At 44.2% G+C, this 18,145-nt stretch overlaps 1 protein-coding gene across 7 annotated transcripts in view; it reads right to left on the minus strand.

Moving 5' to 3' along the window:
- Positions 1-18,145, minus strand: part of AIFM3 (apoptosis inducing factor mitochondria associated 3) — a 63,237-nt gene that overhangs the window by 11,631 nt on the left and 33,461 nt on the right. For all 7 annotated transcript variants that reach the window (XM_038763747.1, XM_038763750.1, XM_038763753.1 and 4 more), the window contains 5 exons: positions 14,997-15,112; positions 12,886-12,957; positions 11,364-11,427; positions 7,651-7,727; positions 434-551 (listed from right to left, as the gene is read on the minus strand). In XM_038763747.1, the coding sequence (XP_038619675.1) occupies positions 434-551; positions 7,651-7,727; positions 11,364-11,427; positions 12,886-12,957; positions 14,997-15,112 (447 nt within the window). The remainder of the gene's footprint in view (positions 1-433; positions 552-7,650; positions 7,728-11,363; positions 11,428-12,885; positions 12,958-14,996; positions 15,113-18,145) is intronic.

An 18,145-nucleotide genomic window follows, 5' to 3' on the forward strand; every position in this document is an offset into this window, starting at 1 on the left:
CTCTTGCCCTCTGCCAGACGGTGGTCGGAGGGCCTGCCACCCACTACAGCCCACTGCCCGACGGTGGCCGCAGGGACTTCTGTCCACTACTGCCCATTGCCGGACGGTGGTCGGGGGTCCCGCCATCCACTACAGCCCTCTGCCAGATCCCGGCTCCGCCACCTGTCTGCTGTGTGGCCTTGGGTAAGTCACAACTTCTCTGAGCCTCAGTTCCCTCATCTGTAAAGTGAGGATGAAGACTGGGAGCCCCATGTGGGACAACCTGATCACCTTGTATCCCCCTGGTGCTTAGAACAGTGGTTTGCACATAGTAAGTGCTTAACAAATGGCATCATTATAATAATAATTATTATTATGGAGGCCGCAGGGGCTTCAGTCCACTGCTGCCCTGTGCTGGACGGCAGAGGCCGGGGCCGGCCCGCCCCACGCCTACCGTGCATATGGGCCATCTGCCAGTGAGGGATGTTGACTTTCTTGTTGTTCCTCAGGGCCAGCGGGAAGGTGACCACGTCTCCAGCCGCGAACACCCCGGGGATGTTCGTCTGCATCATCTGCGAGAGACGGACAGAGAGAGGCAGAGGGACACAGAGTCAATATGTATTTCGATTATTGTCCATCTCCTCCGCGCTAGACTGTAAGCTGGCTGTGGGCAGGGAATGATAATAATGATGGCATTTAGTAAGCGCTTAGTATAGGCAAAGCACTGTTCTAAGCGCTGGGGAGGTTACGAGGTGATCAGGTTGTCTCATAGAGGGACTCACAGTCTTAATCCCCATTTTCCAGATGAGGGACCTGAAGCCCAGAGAATAATAATAATAATAATGATGGCATTTATTAAGCGCTTGCTATGTACAAAGCACTGTTCTAAGCACTGGGGAGGTTACGAGATGATCAGGTTGTCTCATAGAGGGGCTCACAGTTTTAATCCCCATTTTCCAGATGAGGGACCTGAAGCCCAGAGAATAATAATAATAATAATGATGGCATTTATTAAGCGCTTGCTATGTACAAAGCACTGTTCTAAGCGCTGGGGAGGTTACGAGGTGATCAGGTTGTCCCATGGGGGGGCTCACAGTCTTATTCCCCATTTTACAGATGAGGGACCTGAAGCCCAGAGAATAATAATAATAATAATGACATTTATTAAGCGCTTGCTATGTACAAAGCACTGTTCTAAACGCTGGGGAGGTTATGAGGTGATCAGGTTGTCCCATTGGGGGGCTCACAGTCTTAATCCCCATTTTACAGATGAGGGACCTGAAGCCCAGAGAATAATAATAATAATAATAATGATGGCATTTATTAAGCGCTTACTATGTGCAAAGCACTATAATAATAATAATAATAACAATGATGGCATTTATTAAGCGCTTACTATGTGCAAAGCACTGTTATAATAATAATAATAATAATGATGGCATTTATTAAGCGCTTGCTATGTACAAAGCACTGTTCCAAGCGCTGGGAAGGTTACGAGGTGATCAGGTTGTCTCATAGAGGGGCTCACAGTCTTAATCCCCATTTTACAGATGAGGGACCTGAAGCCCAGAGAATAATAATAATAATAATAATAATAATTATGGCATTTATTAAGCACTTACTATGTGCTAAGCACTATAATAATAATAATAATAATGATGGCATTTATTAAGCACTTACTATGTGCTAAGCACTGTTATAATAATAAATAATAATAATGATGGCATTTAAGCGCTTACTATGTGAAAAGCACTGTTATAATAATAATAATAATGATGGCATTTGTTAAGCGCTTACTATGTGCAAAGCACTGTTATAATAATAATAATAATGATGGCATTTATTAAGCACTTACTATGTGCAAAGCACTGTTATAATAATAAATAATAATAATGATGGCATTTGTTAAGTGCTTACTATGTGCAAAGCACTGTTATAATAATAATAATGATGATGGCATTTGTTAAGTGCTTACTATGTGCAAAGCACTGTTACAATAACAATAATAATGATGGCATTTATTAAGCGCTTACTATGTGCAAAGCACTGTTATAATAATAATAATAATGATGGCATTTATTAAGCCCTTACTATGTGCAAAGCACTGTTATAATAATAATAATGATGATGATGGCATTTATTAAGCACTTACTATGTGCAAAGCACTGTTATAATAATAATAATGATGATGGCATTTGTTAAGCACTTACTATGTGCAAAGCACTGTTATAATAATAATAATAATGGCATTTGTTAAGCGCTTACTATGTGCAAAGCACTGTTATAATAATAATAATAATGATGGCATTTGTTAAGCGCTTACTGTGTGCAAAGCACTGTTATAATAATAATAATAATGATGGCATTTGTTAAGCGCTTACTATGTGCAAAGCACTGTTATAATAATAATAATAATGGCATTTGTTAAGCGCTTACTATGTGCAAAGCAGTTACAATAATAATAATAATGACGGCAGTTATTAAGCGCTTACTATGTGCAAAGCATTGTTATAATAATAATAATAATGATGGCATTTATTAAGCCCTTACTATGTGCAAAGCACTGTTATAATAATAATAATAATAATGGTGGCATTTATTAAGCACTTACTATGTGCAAAGCACTGTTATAATAATAATAATGATGATGGCATTTGTTAAGCACTTACTATGTGCAAAACACTGTTCTAAGCGCTGGGGAAGTAACAAGGTGATCAGGTTGTCCCACAGGGGGCTCACAGTCTTAATTCCCATTTTACAGATGAGGTTACTGAGGCACAGAAAAGTGAACTGACTTGCCCAAAGTCACCCAGCTGACAACAGGCAGAGCCAGGATTTGAACCCATGACCTCTGACTCTAAAGTCCGGGCTCTTTCCACTAAGCCATGCTACTTCTCACTGTTTTAAGCGCTGGGGAGGTTACAAGGTGATCGGGTTGTCCCACGGGGGGCTCACAGTCTTAATCCCCATTTTACGGATGAGGGAACTGAAGCCCAGAGAATAATAATAATAATAATGATGGCATTTATTAAGCGCTTACTATTGGATAGGGCCCGGGCTTTGGAGTCAGAGGTCATGGGTTCAAATCCCGGCTCCGCCCATTGTCAGCTGTATGACTTAGGGCAAGTCACTTCACTTCCCTGGGCCTCAGTTCCCTTATCTGTAAAATGGGGATGAAGACTGTGAGCCCCCCGTGGGACACCCTGATCACCTTGTAACCTCTCCAGCGCTTAGAACAGTGCTTTGCACATAGTAAGCGCTTAATAAATGCCATTATTATGTGCAAAACACGGTTCTAAGCGCTGGGAAGGTTACAAATTGATCAGATTGTCCCACGGGGGGATCACAGTCTTCACCCCCACTTTACAGATGAGGGAAATGAAGCCCAGAGAATAATAATAATAATAATAATAATAATAATAATAATAATAATAATAATAATAATAATAATAATAATGGCATTTATTAAGCGCTTACTATGTGTAAAGCACTGTTCTAAGCGCTGGGGAGGATACAAGGTGATCAGGTTGTCCCGGGGGGCGCTCACAGTCTTAATCCCCATTTTACAGATGAGGGAACTTAAGCCCAGAGAATAATAATAATAATAATGATGGCATTTATTAAACTATTACTATGTGCAAAGCACTGTTCTAAGCGCTTGGGGGGGATACAAGGTGATCAGGTTGTCCCACGTGGGGCTCCCGGTCTTCATCCCCATTTTACAGATGAGGTCACTGAGGCCCAGAGAATAATAATAATAATAATGGTATTTGTTAAGCGCTTACTATGTACAAAGCACAGTTCTAAGCAGTGGGGGCGATACAAGGTGATCAGGTTGTCCCACGTGGGGCTCACGGTTCTCATCCCCATTTTACAGATGAGGTCACTGAGGCCCAGAGAATAATAATAATAATGGTATTTGTTAAGCGCTTACTATGTGCGAAGCACTGTTCTAAGCGCTGGGGGGGATACAAGGTGATCAGGTTGTCCCACGTGGGGCTCACGGTCTTCATCCCCATTTTACAGATGAGGGAACTGAGGCCCAGAGAATAATAATAATAATATAATAAGGTGATCAGGTTGTTCCACGTGGGGCTCACGGTCTTCATCCCCATTTTACAGATCAGGTCACTGAGGCCCAGAGAATGATAATAATAATAATGGTATTTGTTAAGCACTTACTATGTGCAAAGCACTGTTCTAAGCGCTGGGGGGGGATACAAAGTGATCAGATTGTCCCACGTGGGGCTCACGGTCTTCATCCCCATTTTATAGATGAGGTCACTGAGGCCCAGAGAATAATAATAATAATAATAATAATAATAATAATAATAATAATAATAATAATAATAATAATGGTATTTGTTAAGCGCTTACTATGTGCGAATCACTGTTCTAAGCGCTGGGGGGGATACAAGGTGATCAGGTTGTCCCACGTGGGGCTCACGGTCTTCATCCCCATTTTACAGATGAGGGAACTGAGGCCCAGAGAATAATAATAATAATAATATAATAAGGTGATCAGGTTGTCCCACGTGGGGCTCACGGTCTTCATCCCCATTTTACAGATGAGGAAACTGAGGCCCAGATAATAATAATAATAATAATGATAATAATAATAATAGTATTTGTTAAGCGTGTAAGCACTTACTATGGGCAAAGCACTGTTCTAAGCGCTGTGGGGGGGGGAATACAAGGTGATCAGGCTGTCCCACGTGGGGCTCACGGTCTTCATCTCCATTGTCCAGATGAGGTCACTGAGGCCCAGAGAAGTGAAGTGACTTGCCCAAGGTCACCCAGCAGACACGTGGCAGAGCCGGAATTCGAACCCATGACCTCTGACTCCCAAGCCCGGGCTCCTTCCACTGAGCCACACTGTTTCTCATCAGCCAGTGTCCCCGTCATCTTTTCCATGTCCCCTGCCCGGACCGGGGCCTAGCTCACGCCGGCTCCGCGCTGCCAAAGATTGGGAAGCAGTGGGATTTAGTGGGTAGAGCCCGGAACCTGGGTTCTAATTCTTATTCAATCGTATTTATTAATAATAATAATAATGATGGCATTTGTTAAGCGCTTACTATGTGCAGAGCACTGTTCTAAGTGCTGGGGGGATACAAGGTGATCAGGTTGTCCCACGTGGGGCTCACAGTCTTAATCCCCATTTTACAGATGAGGGAACTGAGGCTCCAAGAAGTGAAGTGACTTGCCAGTCACACAGCAGACATGTGGCAGAGTCGGGATTCGAACCCATGACCTCTGACTCCAAAGCCCGGGCTCTTTCCACCGAGCCACACTGCTTCTCTATCAGCACTTACTGAGCACTTACTGTGTGCAGAGCACTGTACTAAGCACCCGGGAAGTCCAAGTTGGCAACATATAATAGACGGTCCCTACCCAACAGCGGGCTCACAGTCTAGAATGAGCCTGGGAAAGTCACTTCACTTCTCCGGGCCTCAGTTTCCTCATCTGAAAAATGGGGATTGGAGCTGTGAGCCTCAAGTGGGACGGGGACTGTGTCCAGCACGGTTTGCTTGTATCCTCCCCAGCGTTTAGTACAGTGCCTGGCGCGCCTCCACTAATTGTCTGCTGTGTGACCTGGGGCAAGTCACTTAACTTCTCTGTGCCTCAGTTACCTCACCTGTAAAACGGGGATTGATTGCGAGCCCTGATCACCTTGTCACCTCATCAGCGCTTAGAACAGTGCTTTGCACATAGTAAGTGCTTAGTAAATGCCATCATTATTGTAAGCGATTAACAAATACCACACACACACAAAATAAAATCTACCTTGTCACCTCATCAGCGCTTAGAACAGTGCTTTGCACATAGTAAGCGCTTAATAAATGCCGCTATTATTGTAAGCAATTAACAAATACCACACACACAAAATAAAATCTACCTTGTCACTCATCAGCGCTTAGAACAGTGCTTTGCACGTAGTAAGTGCTTAGTAAATGCCATCATTATTGGAAGCGATTAACAAATACCACACACACACAAAATAAAATCTACCTTGTCACCTCATCAGCGCTTAGAACAGTGCTTTGCACATAGTAAGCGCTTAATAAATGCCGCTATTATTGTAAGCAATTAACAAATACCACACACACAAAATAAAATCTACCTTGTCACTCATCAGCGCTTAGAACAGTGCTTTGCACGTAGTAAGTGCTTAGTAAATGCCATCATTATTGTAAGCGATTAACAAATACCACACACACAAAAAATAAAATCTACCTTGTCACCTCATCAGCGCTTAGAACAGTGCTTTGCACATAGTAAGCGCTTAATAAATGCCGCTATTATTGTAAGCGATTAACAAATACCACACACACAAAATAAAATCTACCTTGTCACCTCATCAGCGCTTAGAACAGTGCTTTGCATGTAGTAAGCGCTTAATAAATGCCATTATTATTGTAAGCGATTAACAAATACCACACACACACACAAAATAAAATCTACCTTGTCACCTCATCAGCGCTTAGACCAGTGCTTTGCACGTAGTAAGCGCTTAATAAATGCCATTATTATTATTATAAGCGATTAAGAAATACCACACACACACAGCCACACACACAAAATCTACCTTGTCACCTCATCAGCGCTTAGAACAGTGCTTTGCATATGGTAAGCGCTTAATAAATGCCATTATTATTCACAGACACACACACAAAATAAAATCTACCTTGTCACCTCATCAGCGCTTAGAACAGTGCTTTGCACGTAGTAAGCGCTTAATAAATGCCATTATTATTGTAAGCGATTAAGAAATACCACACACACACAGACACACACACAAAATAAAATCTACCTTGTCACCTCATCAGCGCTTAGAACAGTGCTTTGCACGTAGTAAGCGCTTAATAGATGCCATTATTATTATTATAAGCGATTAAGAAATACCACACACACACAGACACACACACAAAATAAAATCTACCTTGTCACCTCATCGGCGCTTAGAACAGTGCTTTGCACGGAGTAAGCGCTTAATAAATGCCATTATTATTATTATAAGCGATTAAGAAATACCACAAACACACACAGACACACACACAAAATAAAATCTACCTTGTCACCTCATCAGCGCTTAGAACAGTGCTTTACACATGGTAAGCGCTTAATAAATGCCATTATCATTCACAGCCACACACACACAAAATAAAATCTACCTTGTCACCTCATCAGCGCTTATAACAGTGCTTTACACATGGTAAGCGCTTAATAAATGCCATTATCATTCACAGCCACACACACACAAAATAAAATCTACCTTGTCACCTCATCAGCGCTTAGAACAGTGCTTTGCACGTAGTAAGCGCTTAATAAATGCCATTATTAAATAAATGCCATTATTATAAGCGATTAAGAAATACCACACACACACACACACAGACACACACACAAAATAAAATCTACCTTGTCACCTCATCAGCGCTTAGAACAGTGCTTTGCACGTAGTAAGCGCTTAATAAATGCCATTAATATTATTATAAGCGATTAAGAAATACCACACACACACAGCCACACACACAAAATAAAATCTCCCTTGTCACCTCATCAGCGCTTAGACCAGTGCTTTGCACGTAGTAAGCGCTTAATAAATGCCATTATTATGATTATTATAAGCGATTAAGCAATACCACACACACACACAAAATAAAATCTCACCTTGTTGACGGGGATGAAGCCCCTGGAGTCCATGGCGATGCCACTCTGCTTCAGGAACCCCGTGGCAGGGACGGCTCCTGTCCCAGTGAGAGCCCACCCCGCCAAAATTGAACGTCTCCCCCAGCCCCAACCCAACGTTTAGCAGAAAGTGCACCGGTCTAAAAGTCAGGAGACTGAGCTTCTAATCCCCATCCGGCTGCGTGTCCTTGGATAAGTCACTTAACCTCCTCCCCATCCCCCCTGCCCTACCTCCTTCCCCTCCCCACAGCACCTGTATATATGTTTGTACAGGTTTATTACTCTATTTATTTTACTTGTAATCATCATCATCATAATAATGGCATTTATTAAGCACTTATTACTCTATTTATTTTACTTGTAATCATCATAATCATAATAACGGCATTTATTAAGCGCTTACTATGTGCAAAGCACTGTTCTAAGTGTGTACAGGTTTATTACTCTATTTTACTTGTAATCATCATCATAATAATAATGGCATTTATTAAGCGCTTACTATGTGCAAAGCACTGTTCTAAGTGTGTACAGGTTTATTACTCTATTTTACTTGTAATCATCATCATAATAATAATGGCATTTATTAAGCGCTTACTATGTGCAAAGCACTGTTCTAAGTGTGTACATGTTTATTACTCTATTTATTTTACTTGTAATCATAATAATAATGGCATTCATTAAGCACTTACTATGGGCAAAGCACTGTTCTAAGTGTGTACAGGTTTATTACTCTATTTTACTTGTAATCATCATCATCATAATAATGGCATTTATTAAGCGCTTACTATGTGCAAAGCACTCTTCTAAGTTTGTACAGGTTTATTACTCTATTTCACTTGTAATCATAACAATAATAATAACGGCATTTATTAAGCGCTTACTATGTGCAAAGCACTCTTCTAAGTGTGTGCAGGTTTATTACTCTATTTATTTTACTTGTAATCATCATCATTATAATAATAATGGCATTTATTAAGCACTTACTATGTGCAAAGCACTGTTCTAAGTGTGTACAGGTTTATTACTCTATTTTACGTGTAGTCATCATCATCATAATAATGGCATTTATTAAGCACTTACTATGTGCAAAGCACTGTTCTAAGTGTGTACAGGTTTATTACTCTATTTATTTTACTTGTAATCATAATAATAATAATAACGGCGTTTATTAAACGCTTACTATGTGCAAAGCACTGTTCTAAGTTTGTACAGCTTTATTACTCTATTTTACCTGTAATCATAATAATAATAATAATGGCATTTATTAAGCACTTACTATGTGCAAAGCACTGTTCTAAGTGTGTACAGGTTTATTACTCTATTTATTTTACTTGTAATCATCATCATAATAATAACGGCATTTATTAAGCACTTACTATGTGCAAAGCACTGTTCTAAGTTTGTACAGCTTTATTACTCTATTTTACTTGTAATCATAATAATAATGGCATTTATTAAGCACTTACTATGTGCAAAGCACTGTTCTAAGTTTGTACAGCTTTATTACTTGTAATCATCATCATAATAATAACGGCATTTATTAAGCACTTACTATGTGCAAAGCACTGTTCTAAGTGTGTACAGGTTTATTAGTCTATTTATTTTCCTTGTAATCATCATCATAATAATAACGGCATTTATTAAGCGCTTACTATGTGCAAAGCACTGTTCTAAGTTTATACAGCTTTATTATTCTATTTATTTTACTTGTAATTATCATAATAATAATGGCATTTATTAAGCGCTTACTATGTGCAAAACACTGTTCTAAGTGTGTACAGGTTTATTACTCTATTTTACTTGTAATCATCACCATAATAATAATGGCATTTTTTAAGCACTTACTATGTGCAAAGCACTGTTCTAAGTTTGTACAGGTTTACTACTCTATTTATTTTACTTGTAATCATCATAATAATAATAACGGCATTTATTAAGCACTTACTATGTGCAAAGCACTGTTCTAAGTTTGTACAGGTTTATTACTCTATTTATTTTACTTATAATAATAGTAATGATGGCATTTATTAAGCGCTTACTATGTGCAAAGCACTGTTCAGGTTACAAGGTGATCAGGTTGTCACCTGATCAAATAGAATAGACATGTACAAGTAATATAAATAAATAAATAAATTTTATAAACAGTCATTAATTTATTTATTTTATTTTATAAATAAACTTTATTTATAAAATAAAATTTTATTTTATTTATTTTACTTGTACATGTCTATTCTATTTATTTTATTTTGTTAATATGTTTGGTTTTGTTCTCTGTCTCCCCCTTCTAGACTGTGAGCCCACTGTTGGGTAGGGACCGGCTCTAGATGTTGCCAACTTGGACTTCCCAAGGGCTTAGTCCAGTGCTCTGCACACAGTAAGCGCTCAATAAATACGATTGATTGATTGATTAATAAATCCATACAAACATATATCCATTTATCCAGGTGCTGTGGGGAAGGGAAGGAGGTAAGGCGAGGGGGATGGAGAGGGGGAGGAAGGAGGCGGCTCAGACCGGGAAGGCCTCCTAAACACTGGGATAGGTACAAGATTCATTCATTCATTCATTCAATCGTATTTATTGAGCGCTTACTATGTGCAGAGCACTGTACTAAGCGCTTGGGAAGCACAAGATCACCCCATCGGACACCGTCCCACATGCGGCTCACGACCTAAGCGAGGGAGAGCAGGGACCTTATCCTCATTTTACAGCTCAAAACCGGCTGTGGGACTTTGGGCAAGTCACTCCGCTTCTCCGGGCCTCAGTTCCCTCATCTGTCAAATGGGGATGAAGACTGTGAGTCCCCCGTGGGACAACCTCGTAGCCTTCCCAGTGCTTCGCACAGAGTAAGCGTTTATTATCATCATTATAATCATTATAAGGAAATGGAGGCCCAGAGGTGATATCTGAGCATCAGGTAGAAACTCCTCACCCTGGGCTTCAAGGCTGTCCATCACCTTGCCCCCTCCTACCTCACCTCCCTTCTCTCCTTCTCCAGCCCAGCCCGCACCCTCCGCTCCTCCGCCGCTAATCTCCTCACCTCCTCGCCTGTCCCGCCATCGACCCCCGGGCCTGGATTGCCCCCAATCCCTCTGCCCATCCGCCAATCTCTCTCTCTTCCTCCCTTCAAGGCCCTACTGAGAGCTCACCTCCTCCAGGAGGCCTTCCCACACTGAGCCCCTTCCTTCCTCTCCCCCTCGTCCCCCTCTCCATCCCCCTCATCTCACCTCCTTCCCTTCCCCACAGCACCTGGATATATGTATATATGTCTGTACATATTTATTACTCTATTTATTTATTTTACTTGTACATAGCTATTCTACTTATTTTATTTTGTTAGTATGTTTGGTTTTGTTCTATGTCTCCCCCTTTTAACCTGTGAGCCCACTGTTGGGTAGGGACTGTCTCTATATGTTGCCAACTTGGACTTCCCAAGTGCTTAGTACAGTGCTCTGCACACAGTAAGCGCTCAATAAATACGATTGATGATGATGATGAGGTGTTAAGGGACTCGCCCGCATCACCCAGCAAGACCTGGGCAGAACCGGGATTCAAACATGCAATTTTCCCACCTCCGTTCCTTCCCCCAATGTCGGATGCCCCCACAATCCTGGCCGCTTCCTCCAGCCCACGCCCAGACCAAAGAGACCCCCTCACCCGCCCTCCCCGAGACCCCCACACAACTGGGCACACTTACCTATGCCCACCACGCAGACATCAGCCCGCAGGACCTTGCTGCTTTTCAGTACCACCTCCTTGAGCTGTGGGTGGGTGGGAGATACAAACACATAATAATAATAGTAATGGTGGTATTTGGTAAGCGCTTACTATGTGCAAAGCGCTATTCTAAGTGCTGGGGGGGGATACAAGGTGATCAGCTTGTCCCATTTGGGGCTCACAGTCTTCCTCCTCATTTTGCAGATGAAGTAACTGAGGCAAAGAGAAATGGCTTGCCCAAGGTCACACAGCTGACAAGTGGCGGAGCCGGAATTCGAACCCATGACCTCTGGCTCCCAATAATAATGGCATTTGTTAAGCACTTACTATGTGCAAAGCGCTGTTCTAAGCGCTGTGGGGGGATACGAGGTGATCAGGTTGTCCCACTTGGGGCTCACAGTCTTAACTGAGGCCCAGAGAAGTTAAGTGACTTGCCCAAAGTCACCCAGCTGACAAGTGGCGGAGCCGGGATTTGAACCCGTGACCTCTGACTCCAAAGCCCGTGCTCTTTCCATTGAGCCACGCTGCTTCCCCATTTTACAGATGAGGGAACCGAGGCCCAGAGAAGTTATGCTACTTGCCCAAAGTCACGCAGCTGACAATTGGCGGAGTCGGGATTTGAACCCATGACCTCTGACTCCAAAGCCCGGGCTATTTTCCACTGAGCAATGCTGCTTCTCACATACTAAGGGCTTAACAGTCTTCTAGACTGTGAGCCCACTGTTGGGTAGGGACTGTCTATGTTGCCAACTTGTACTTCCCAAGCTCTTAGTCCAGTGCTCTGCACACAGTAAGCGCTCAATAAATACGATTGATTGATTAACAAATGCCATTATTATTATTATTAAAAATGCCATCATTATGATGATGATGATGATAATTAAATCCCCGCCGCCCTTAGTAGCGGGAGCCCTTGGCGGGGCGGGGCGGGGCTGGTGTCCATCGCGACGGCCTTCGCCCCCCGCAGCGGTCACCCATCCATTCCCAAGACCCAATGGAGAAGCAGTGTGGCTCAGTGGAAAGCGCCCGGGCTTCGGAGCCAGAGGTCATGGGTTCAAATCCCGGCTCCGCCAACTGTCAGCTGGGTGACTTTGCGCTTAGTACAGTGCTCTGCACATAGTAAGCGCTCAATAAATACGATTGATGATGACTTTGGGCAAGTCACTTCACTTCTCCGGGCCTCAGTTCCCTCATCTGGAAAATGGGGATGAAGACTGGGAGCCCCCCGTGGGACAACTTGATCACCTTGTAATTCCCTGCTCTCCCAATCCCCCCAATCCTGGAAGTTTCACTCAGGAGAGGGGGTTCTCATTCTTCTCGAGGGCCAATTCCGGATCCAGCCGGGATGACCACCTGTGGAATTGGAGGGGCCCCCTGTGCTTCCCAAAATCCTTCAATCCCATCATCCCAGCACCTTCTGCACATTTTTCCTCCGGAACGTCGGTCCATCCATCCACCTTGGAGAGAACTGACCGCCCCGGCGGAGAAAACTCCACACTCACCTGGCCCCCCTGGGCCCTCAGCTCGGACACCTCCGTCTGCATGTAGAACTTCACCCGACGGCTTTCGAACATCTGGGGAAGGAACAGAAGTCAGTGGATCGGATTTTTTTTTGTTTTTTTGAGGGTTATAACTTGGGTTTAATTTGGAACAAAAGAGGTGTTGGGGCTAAAATGTGTACATTATTCATTCATTCATTCAGTCGTATTTATCGAGCGCTTACTCTGTGCGGAGCACTGGACTGAGCGCTTGGGAAGTCCAAGTTGGCAACATGTAGAGACGGTCCCTACCCAACAGCGGGCTCACGGTCTAGAAGAAGACCGTGTGACTGTGGGCAAGTCACTTCACTTCTCTGGGCCTCAGTTCCCTCATCTGTAAAATGGGGATGAAGACTGTGGGCCCCCCGTGGGACAATCTGATCACCTTGTAACCTCCCCAGCGCTTGGAACAGTGCTTTGCACATAGTAAGCGCTGTACTTCCCAAGCGCTTAGTACACATCATCATCATCAATCGTATTTATTGAGCGCTTACTATGTGCAGAGCACTGTACTAAGCGCTTGGGAAGTACAAATTGGAAACATATAGAGACAGTCCCTACCCAACAGTGGGCTCACAGTCTGAAAGAGCGCTTACACAGTAAGCTTTGCTTTGTGCTTTGCACATAGTAAGCGCTTAACAAATGCCACCATTATTATTATTATTATTATTATTATTATTATTATTATTATTAAGGGGGAGACAGACAACAAAACAAAACCTTTCCATTTTTAATTTGTGGCGACAAGACGTAGCGATCCCGTGATAGTTCTTCAATCAATCAATCCATGGTGTTTATTGAGCGCTTACTGTGTGCGGAGCACTGGACTGTGAGCCCATTGTTGGGTAGGGACCGTCTATATATGTTGCCAACTTGGACTTCCCAAGCGCTTAGTACAGTGCTCTGCACACAGAAAGCGCTCAATAAATACGATTGAATGAATGAATGAATGAATCAACAGACACATTCTCTGCTCACAATGGGCTTACAGTCTACAGCGCCCAGTAAGCGCGCAATAAAAATGATGGATCGATGAACTGATTTGGTCAGAAACCTTCCCCCCAGCAGGATTAGAACCCAGGTCTTCTGGTTCCCAGAGTGGTATCACCACTCCCTCCCCCTAACACACACCCCCCACGGCCCCGAGAGGCGGGAGGACTGACAGCTGAGGGTAGGGGAGGCTTGTTCATTCATTCAATCATATTTATTGAACGCTTACTGTGTGCAGAGCACTGTACTAAGCGCTTGGGAGAGGATGACAGAACAATCAACAGACACATTCCCTGCTCACAGTGGGCTTACGGTCTACAGCGCCCAGTAAGCACGCAATAAAAATGATGGAGCGATGAATTGATTTGGTCAGAAACCTTCCCCCCAGCAGGATCAGAACCCCCCACAGCACCTGTATATATTTATTACTCTATTTATTTATATATTTTACTTGTACATATTTATTCTATTCATTTTATTTTGTTAATATGTTTGGTTTTGTTCTCTGTCTCCCCCTTCTAGACTGTGAGCCCACTGTTGGGTAGGGACCGTCTCTAGATGTTGCCAACTTGGACTTCCCAAGCGCTTAGTACAGTGCTCTGCACACAGTAAGCGCTCAATAAAGACGATTGATTGATTGATTGACTGTCTCTACATGTTGCCAACTTGTACTTCCCAAGCGCTTAGTACAGTGCTCTGCACATAGTAAGCGCTCATTGAACAAATGAATGAATGAATCAACAGACACATTCCCTGCTCACAATGGGCTTACGGTCTACAGTGCCCAGTAAGCGAAAAATAAAAATGATGGATCGATGAACTGATTTGGTCAGAAACCTTCCCCCCAGCAGGATTAGAACCCAGGTCTTCTGGTTCCCAGAGTGGTATCGCCACTCCCTCCCCCAAACACACACATCCCACGGTCCCGAGGGGCGGGGGGACCGACAGCTGAGGGTAGGGGAGGCTCGTTCGTTCATTCAGTCGTATTTATTTAGTGCTTACTGTGTGCAGAGCACTGTACTGAGCGCTTGGGAAGTACAAATCGGTAGAAACGCAAGGGTCCTCCAGCCCCCAGACCCTCTGACCTTCATGAGGCCTCGGCCAACTTTCTCCCCAAGGAACTTCTTGAACGGCAACTCCTCCAGCTCCACCACGGACACGGAATGGGCCTTTTCCGTCAGGTAGGCCGCCACCTCCATCCCTGCGGAGAGATGGGAGCCGGGAAGCGCTCGCCCAGGGCCATAGAGAAGCAGTGTGGCTCAGTGGAAAGAGTCTGGGCTTTGGAGTCAGAGGTCACGGGTTCAAATCCTGGCCTCGCCAATTGTCAGCTGGGTGATTTGGGGTAAGTCATCATCATCATCATCATCATAATGGCATTTGTTAAGCGCTCACTATGGGCAGAGCACTGTTCTAAGCGCTGGGGGGGGGATACAAGGTGATCAAGTTGCCCCACGTGGGGCTCACAGTCTTCATCCCCATTTTACAGATGAGGTCACTGAGGCTCAGAGAAGTTAAGTGACTTGCCCAAGGTCACGCAGCAGACAGGTGGCGGAGCCGGGATTCGAGCCCATGACCTCCAACTCCAAAGCCCGGGCTCTTTCCACTGAGCCATGCTCTCTGGGCCTCACTGACCTCATCTGTAAAAGGGGGATGAAGACTGTGAGCCCCCCGTGGGACAACCTGATCACCTGGTACCCTCCCCAGAGCTTAGAGCAGTGCTTTGCACATAGTAAGCGCTTAATAAATGCCATAATAATAATAATAATCGAGGGTGGAACGGCCCGTCTCCTCTCTCTGAGTCGCACTCCGCCTCTGTGTGGAGAACCCAGGCCGGGGTGGGGGACCAGAGGCAGTCTAGACCCCCCGCCTCCTTTCTGCTGCACAGACCCCCTGAAAAGCAGGCGTAATAATAATAATAACGATGGCACTTGTTAAGCGCTTACTATGTGCAACCCCCCGCCCCCATTCTGCTGCACAGACCCCCTATAAAGCAGCACGGCGTAATAATAATAATAATAACGATGGCACTTGTTAAGCGCTTACTATGTGCAACCCCCCCGCCTCCATTCTGCTGCACAGACCCCCTGAAAAGCAGCATGGTGTAATAATAATAATAATAACGATGGTACTTGTTAAGCACTTACTATGTGCAACCCCCCGCCCCCATTCTGCTACACAGACCCCCTGAGAAGCAGCACGGCATAATAATAATAATAATAATAAGGATGGCACTTGTTAAGCGCTTACTATGTGCAACCCCCCGCCTCCATTCTGCTGCACAGACCCCCTGAGAAGCAGCATGGCGTAATAATAATGATAATAATAATAATGGCATTTATTAAGCGCTTACTACGTGCAAAGCACCGTTCTAAGCGCTGAGGGGGATACAAGGTGATCACGTTGTCCCACGTGGGGCTCAGTCTTCATCCCCATTTTACAGATGAGGGGACTGAGGCTCGGAGAAGTGAAGGGACTTTCCCAAGGTCCCATGATCTCTGACTCCCAAGCCCGTGGTCTTTCATTCATTCATTCATTTAGTCGTATTTATTGAGCGCTTACTGCGTGCAGAGCACTGTACTAAGCGCTTGGGAAGTACAAGTTGGCAACATATAGAGTCACGCTGCGTCTGGGAGATTCAGGGAGGGGAGCTACTATTCCCCCCTTTAGCCAACACCATCTCCCGAAGGCCTTCTCCGGACGGAGCGGATAGAGCCCAGGCCCGGGAATCAGAAAGTCACGGTTTCTAATCCCGGCTCCGCCGCTTTTTCATTCATTCAATCGTATTTATTGAGCGCTTACTGTGTGCAGAGCACTGGACTAAGTGCTTGGGAAGTCCAAGTTGGCACCATATAAAGAGACGGTCCCTACCCAACAACGGGCTCACAGTCTAGAAGGGGGGACTGAGAGCTCACCTACTCCAGGAGGCCTTCCCAGACTGAGCCCCCTCCTTCCTCTCCCCCTCGTCCCCCTCTCCATCCCCCCCATCTTACCTCTTTCTCTTCCCCACAGCACCTGTATATATGGATATATGTTTGTACAGATTTATTACTCTATTTATTTTACTTGTACACATCAATTCTATTTATTTTATTTTGTTAATATGTTTGGTTTTGTTCTCTGTCTCCCCCTTCTAGACCGTGAGCCCACTGTTGGGTAGGGACCGTCTCTATATGTTGCCAACTTGTCCTTCCCAAGCGCTTAGTCCAGTGCTCTGCACACAGTAAGCGCTCAATAAATACGATTGATTGAGACAGACAACAAAACAAAACAAGTAGACAGGCTTAAATTCCATTTACTAGAAAGCCCCCATTCCGATCCTCCCAGACTCCTCCAAGCTTCTCGCCCCACCACATGATTCCCCCCTCCTCTAAGACCGCCCCTTGGAGAAGCAGCGTGGCTCAGTGGAAAGAGCCCGGGCTTTGGAGTCAGAGGTCATGGGTTCAAATCCCGGCTCTGCCAACTGTCAGCTGTGCGACTTTGGGCAAGTCACTTCACTGCTCTGGGCCTCAGTTCCCTCATCTGGAAAATGGGGATGAAGACTGTGAGCCCCCCGTGGGACAACCTGATCACCTTGTAACCTCCCCAGCGCTTAGAACAGGGCTTTGCACATAGTAAGCACTTAACAAATGCCATCATTATTATTATTATTATTATTATAACAGTGCTTTGCACATAGTAAGCGCTTAACAAATGCCATTATCATTATTATTATTATAACAGTGCTTTGCACATAGTAAGCGCTTAATAAATGCCATCATTATTATTATTATTATTCTCTGGGCTTCAGGTCCCTCATCTGGAAAATGGGGATTAAGACTGTGAGCCCCTCTATGAGACAGCCTGATCACCTCATAACCTCCCCAGTGCTTAGAACGGTGCTTTGTACATAGCAAGCGCTTAATAAATGCCATCATTATCATTATTATTATTCTCTGGGCCTCAGTTCCCTCATCTGCAAAATGGGGATGAAGACTGTGAGCCCCACATGGGCCAATCTCATCACCTTGTATCCCCCCAGCGCTTAGAACAGTGCTTTGCACATAGTAAGCGCTTAATAAATGCCATTATTATTATTATTACTATTATTATTATTATTATTCCTCTCTCCCTCCCTTGCCCAACCACAGCTGACTGGCCCTGGACAAGTCACTTCACCTCTCCTGGCCTCAGTGACCTCATCTGGAAAATGGGGATTCAGACCGTGAGCCCCACAGGGGACAGGGACTGTGCCCTA

Source organism: Tachyglossus aculeatus, chromosome 21, assembly GCF_015852505.1.
Source record: "Tachyglossus aculeatus isolate mTacAcu1 chromosome 21, mTacAcu1.pri, whole genome shotgun sequence".
NCBI lineage: Eukaryota > Metazoa > Chordata > Mammalia > Monotremata > Tachyglossidae > Tachyglossus > Tachyglossus aculeatus.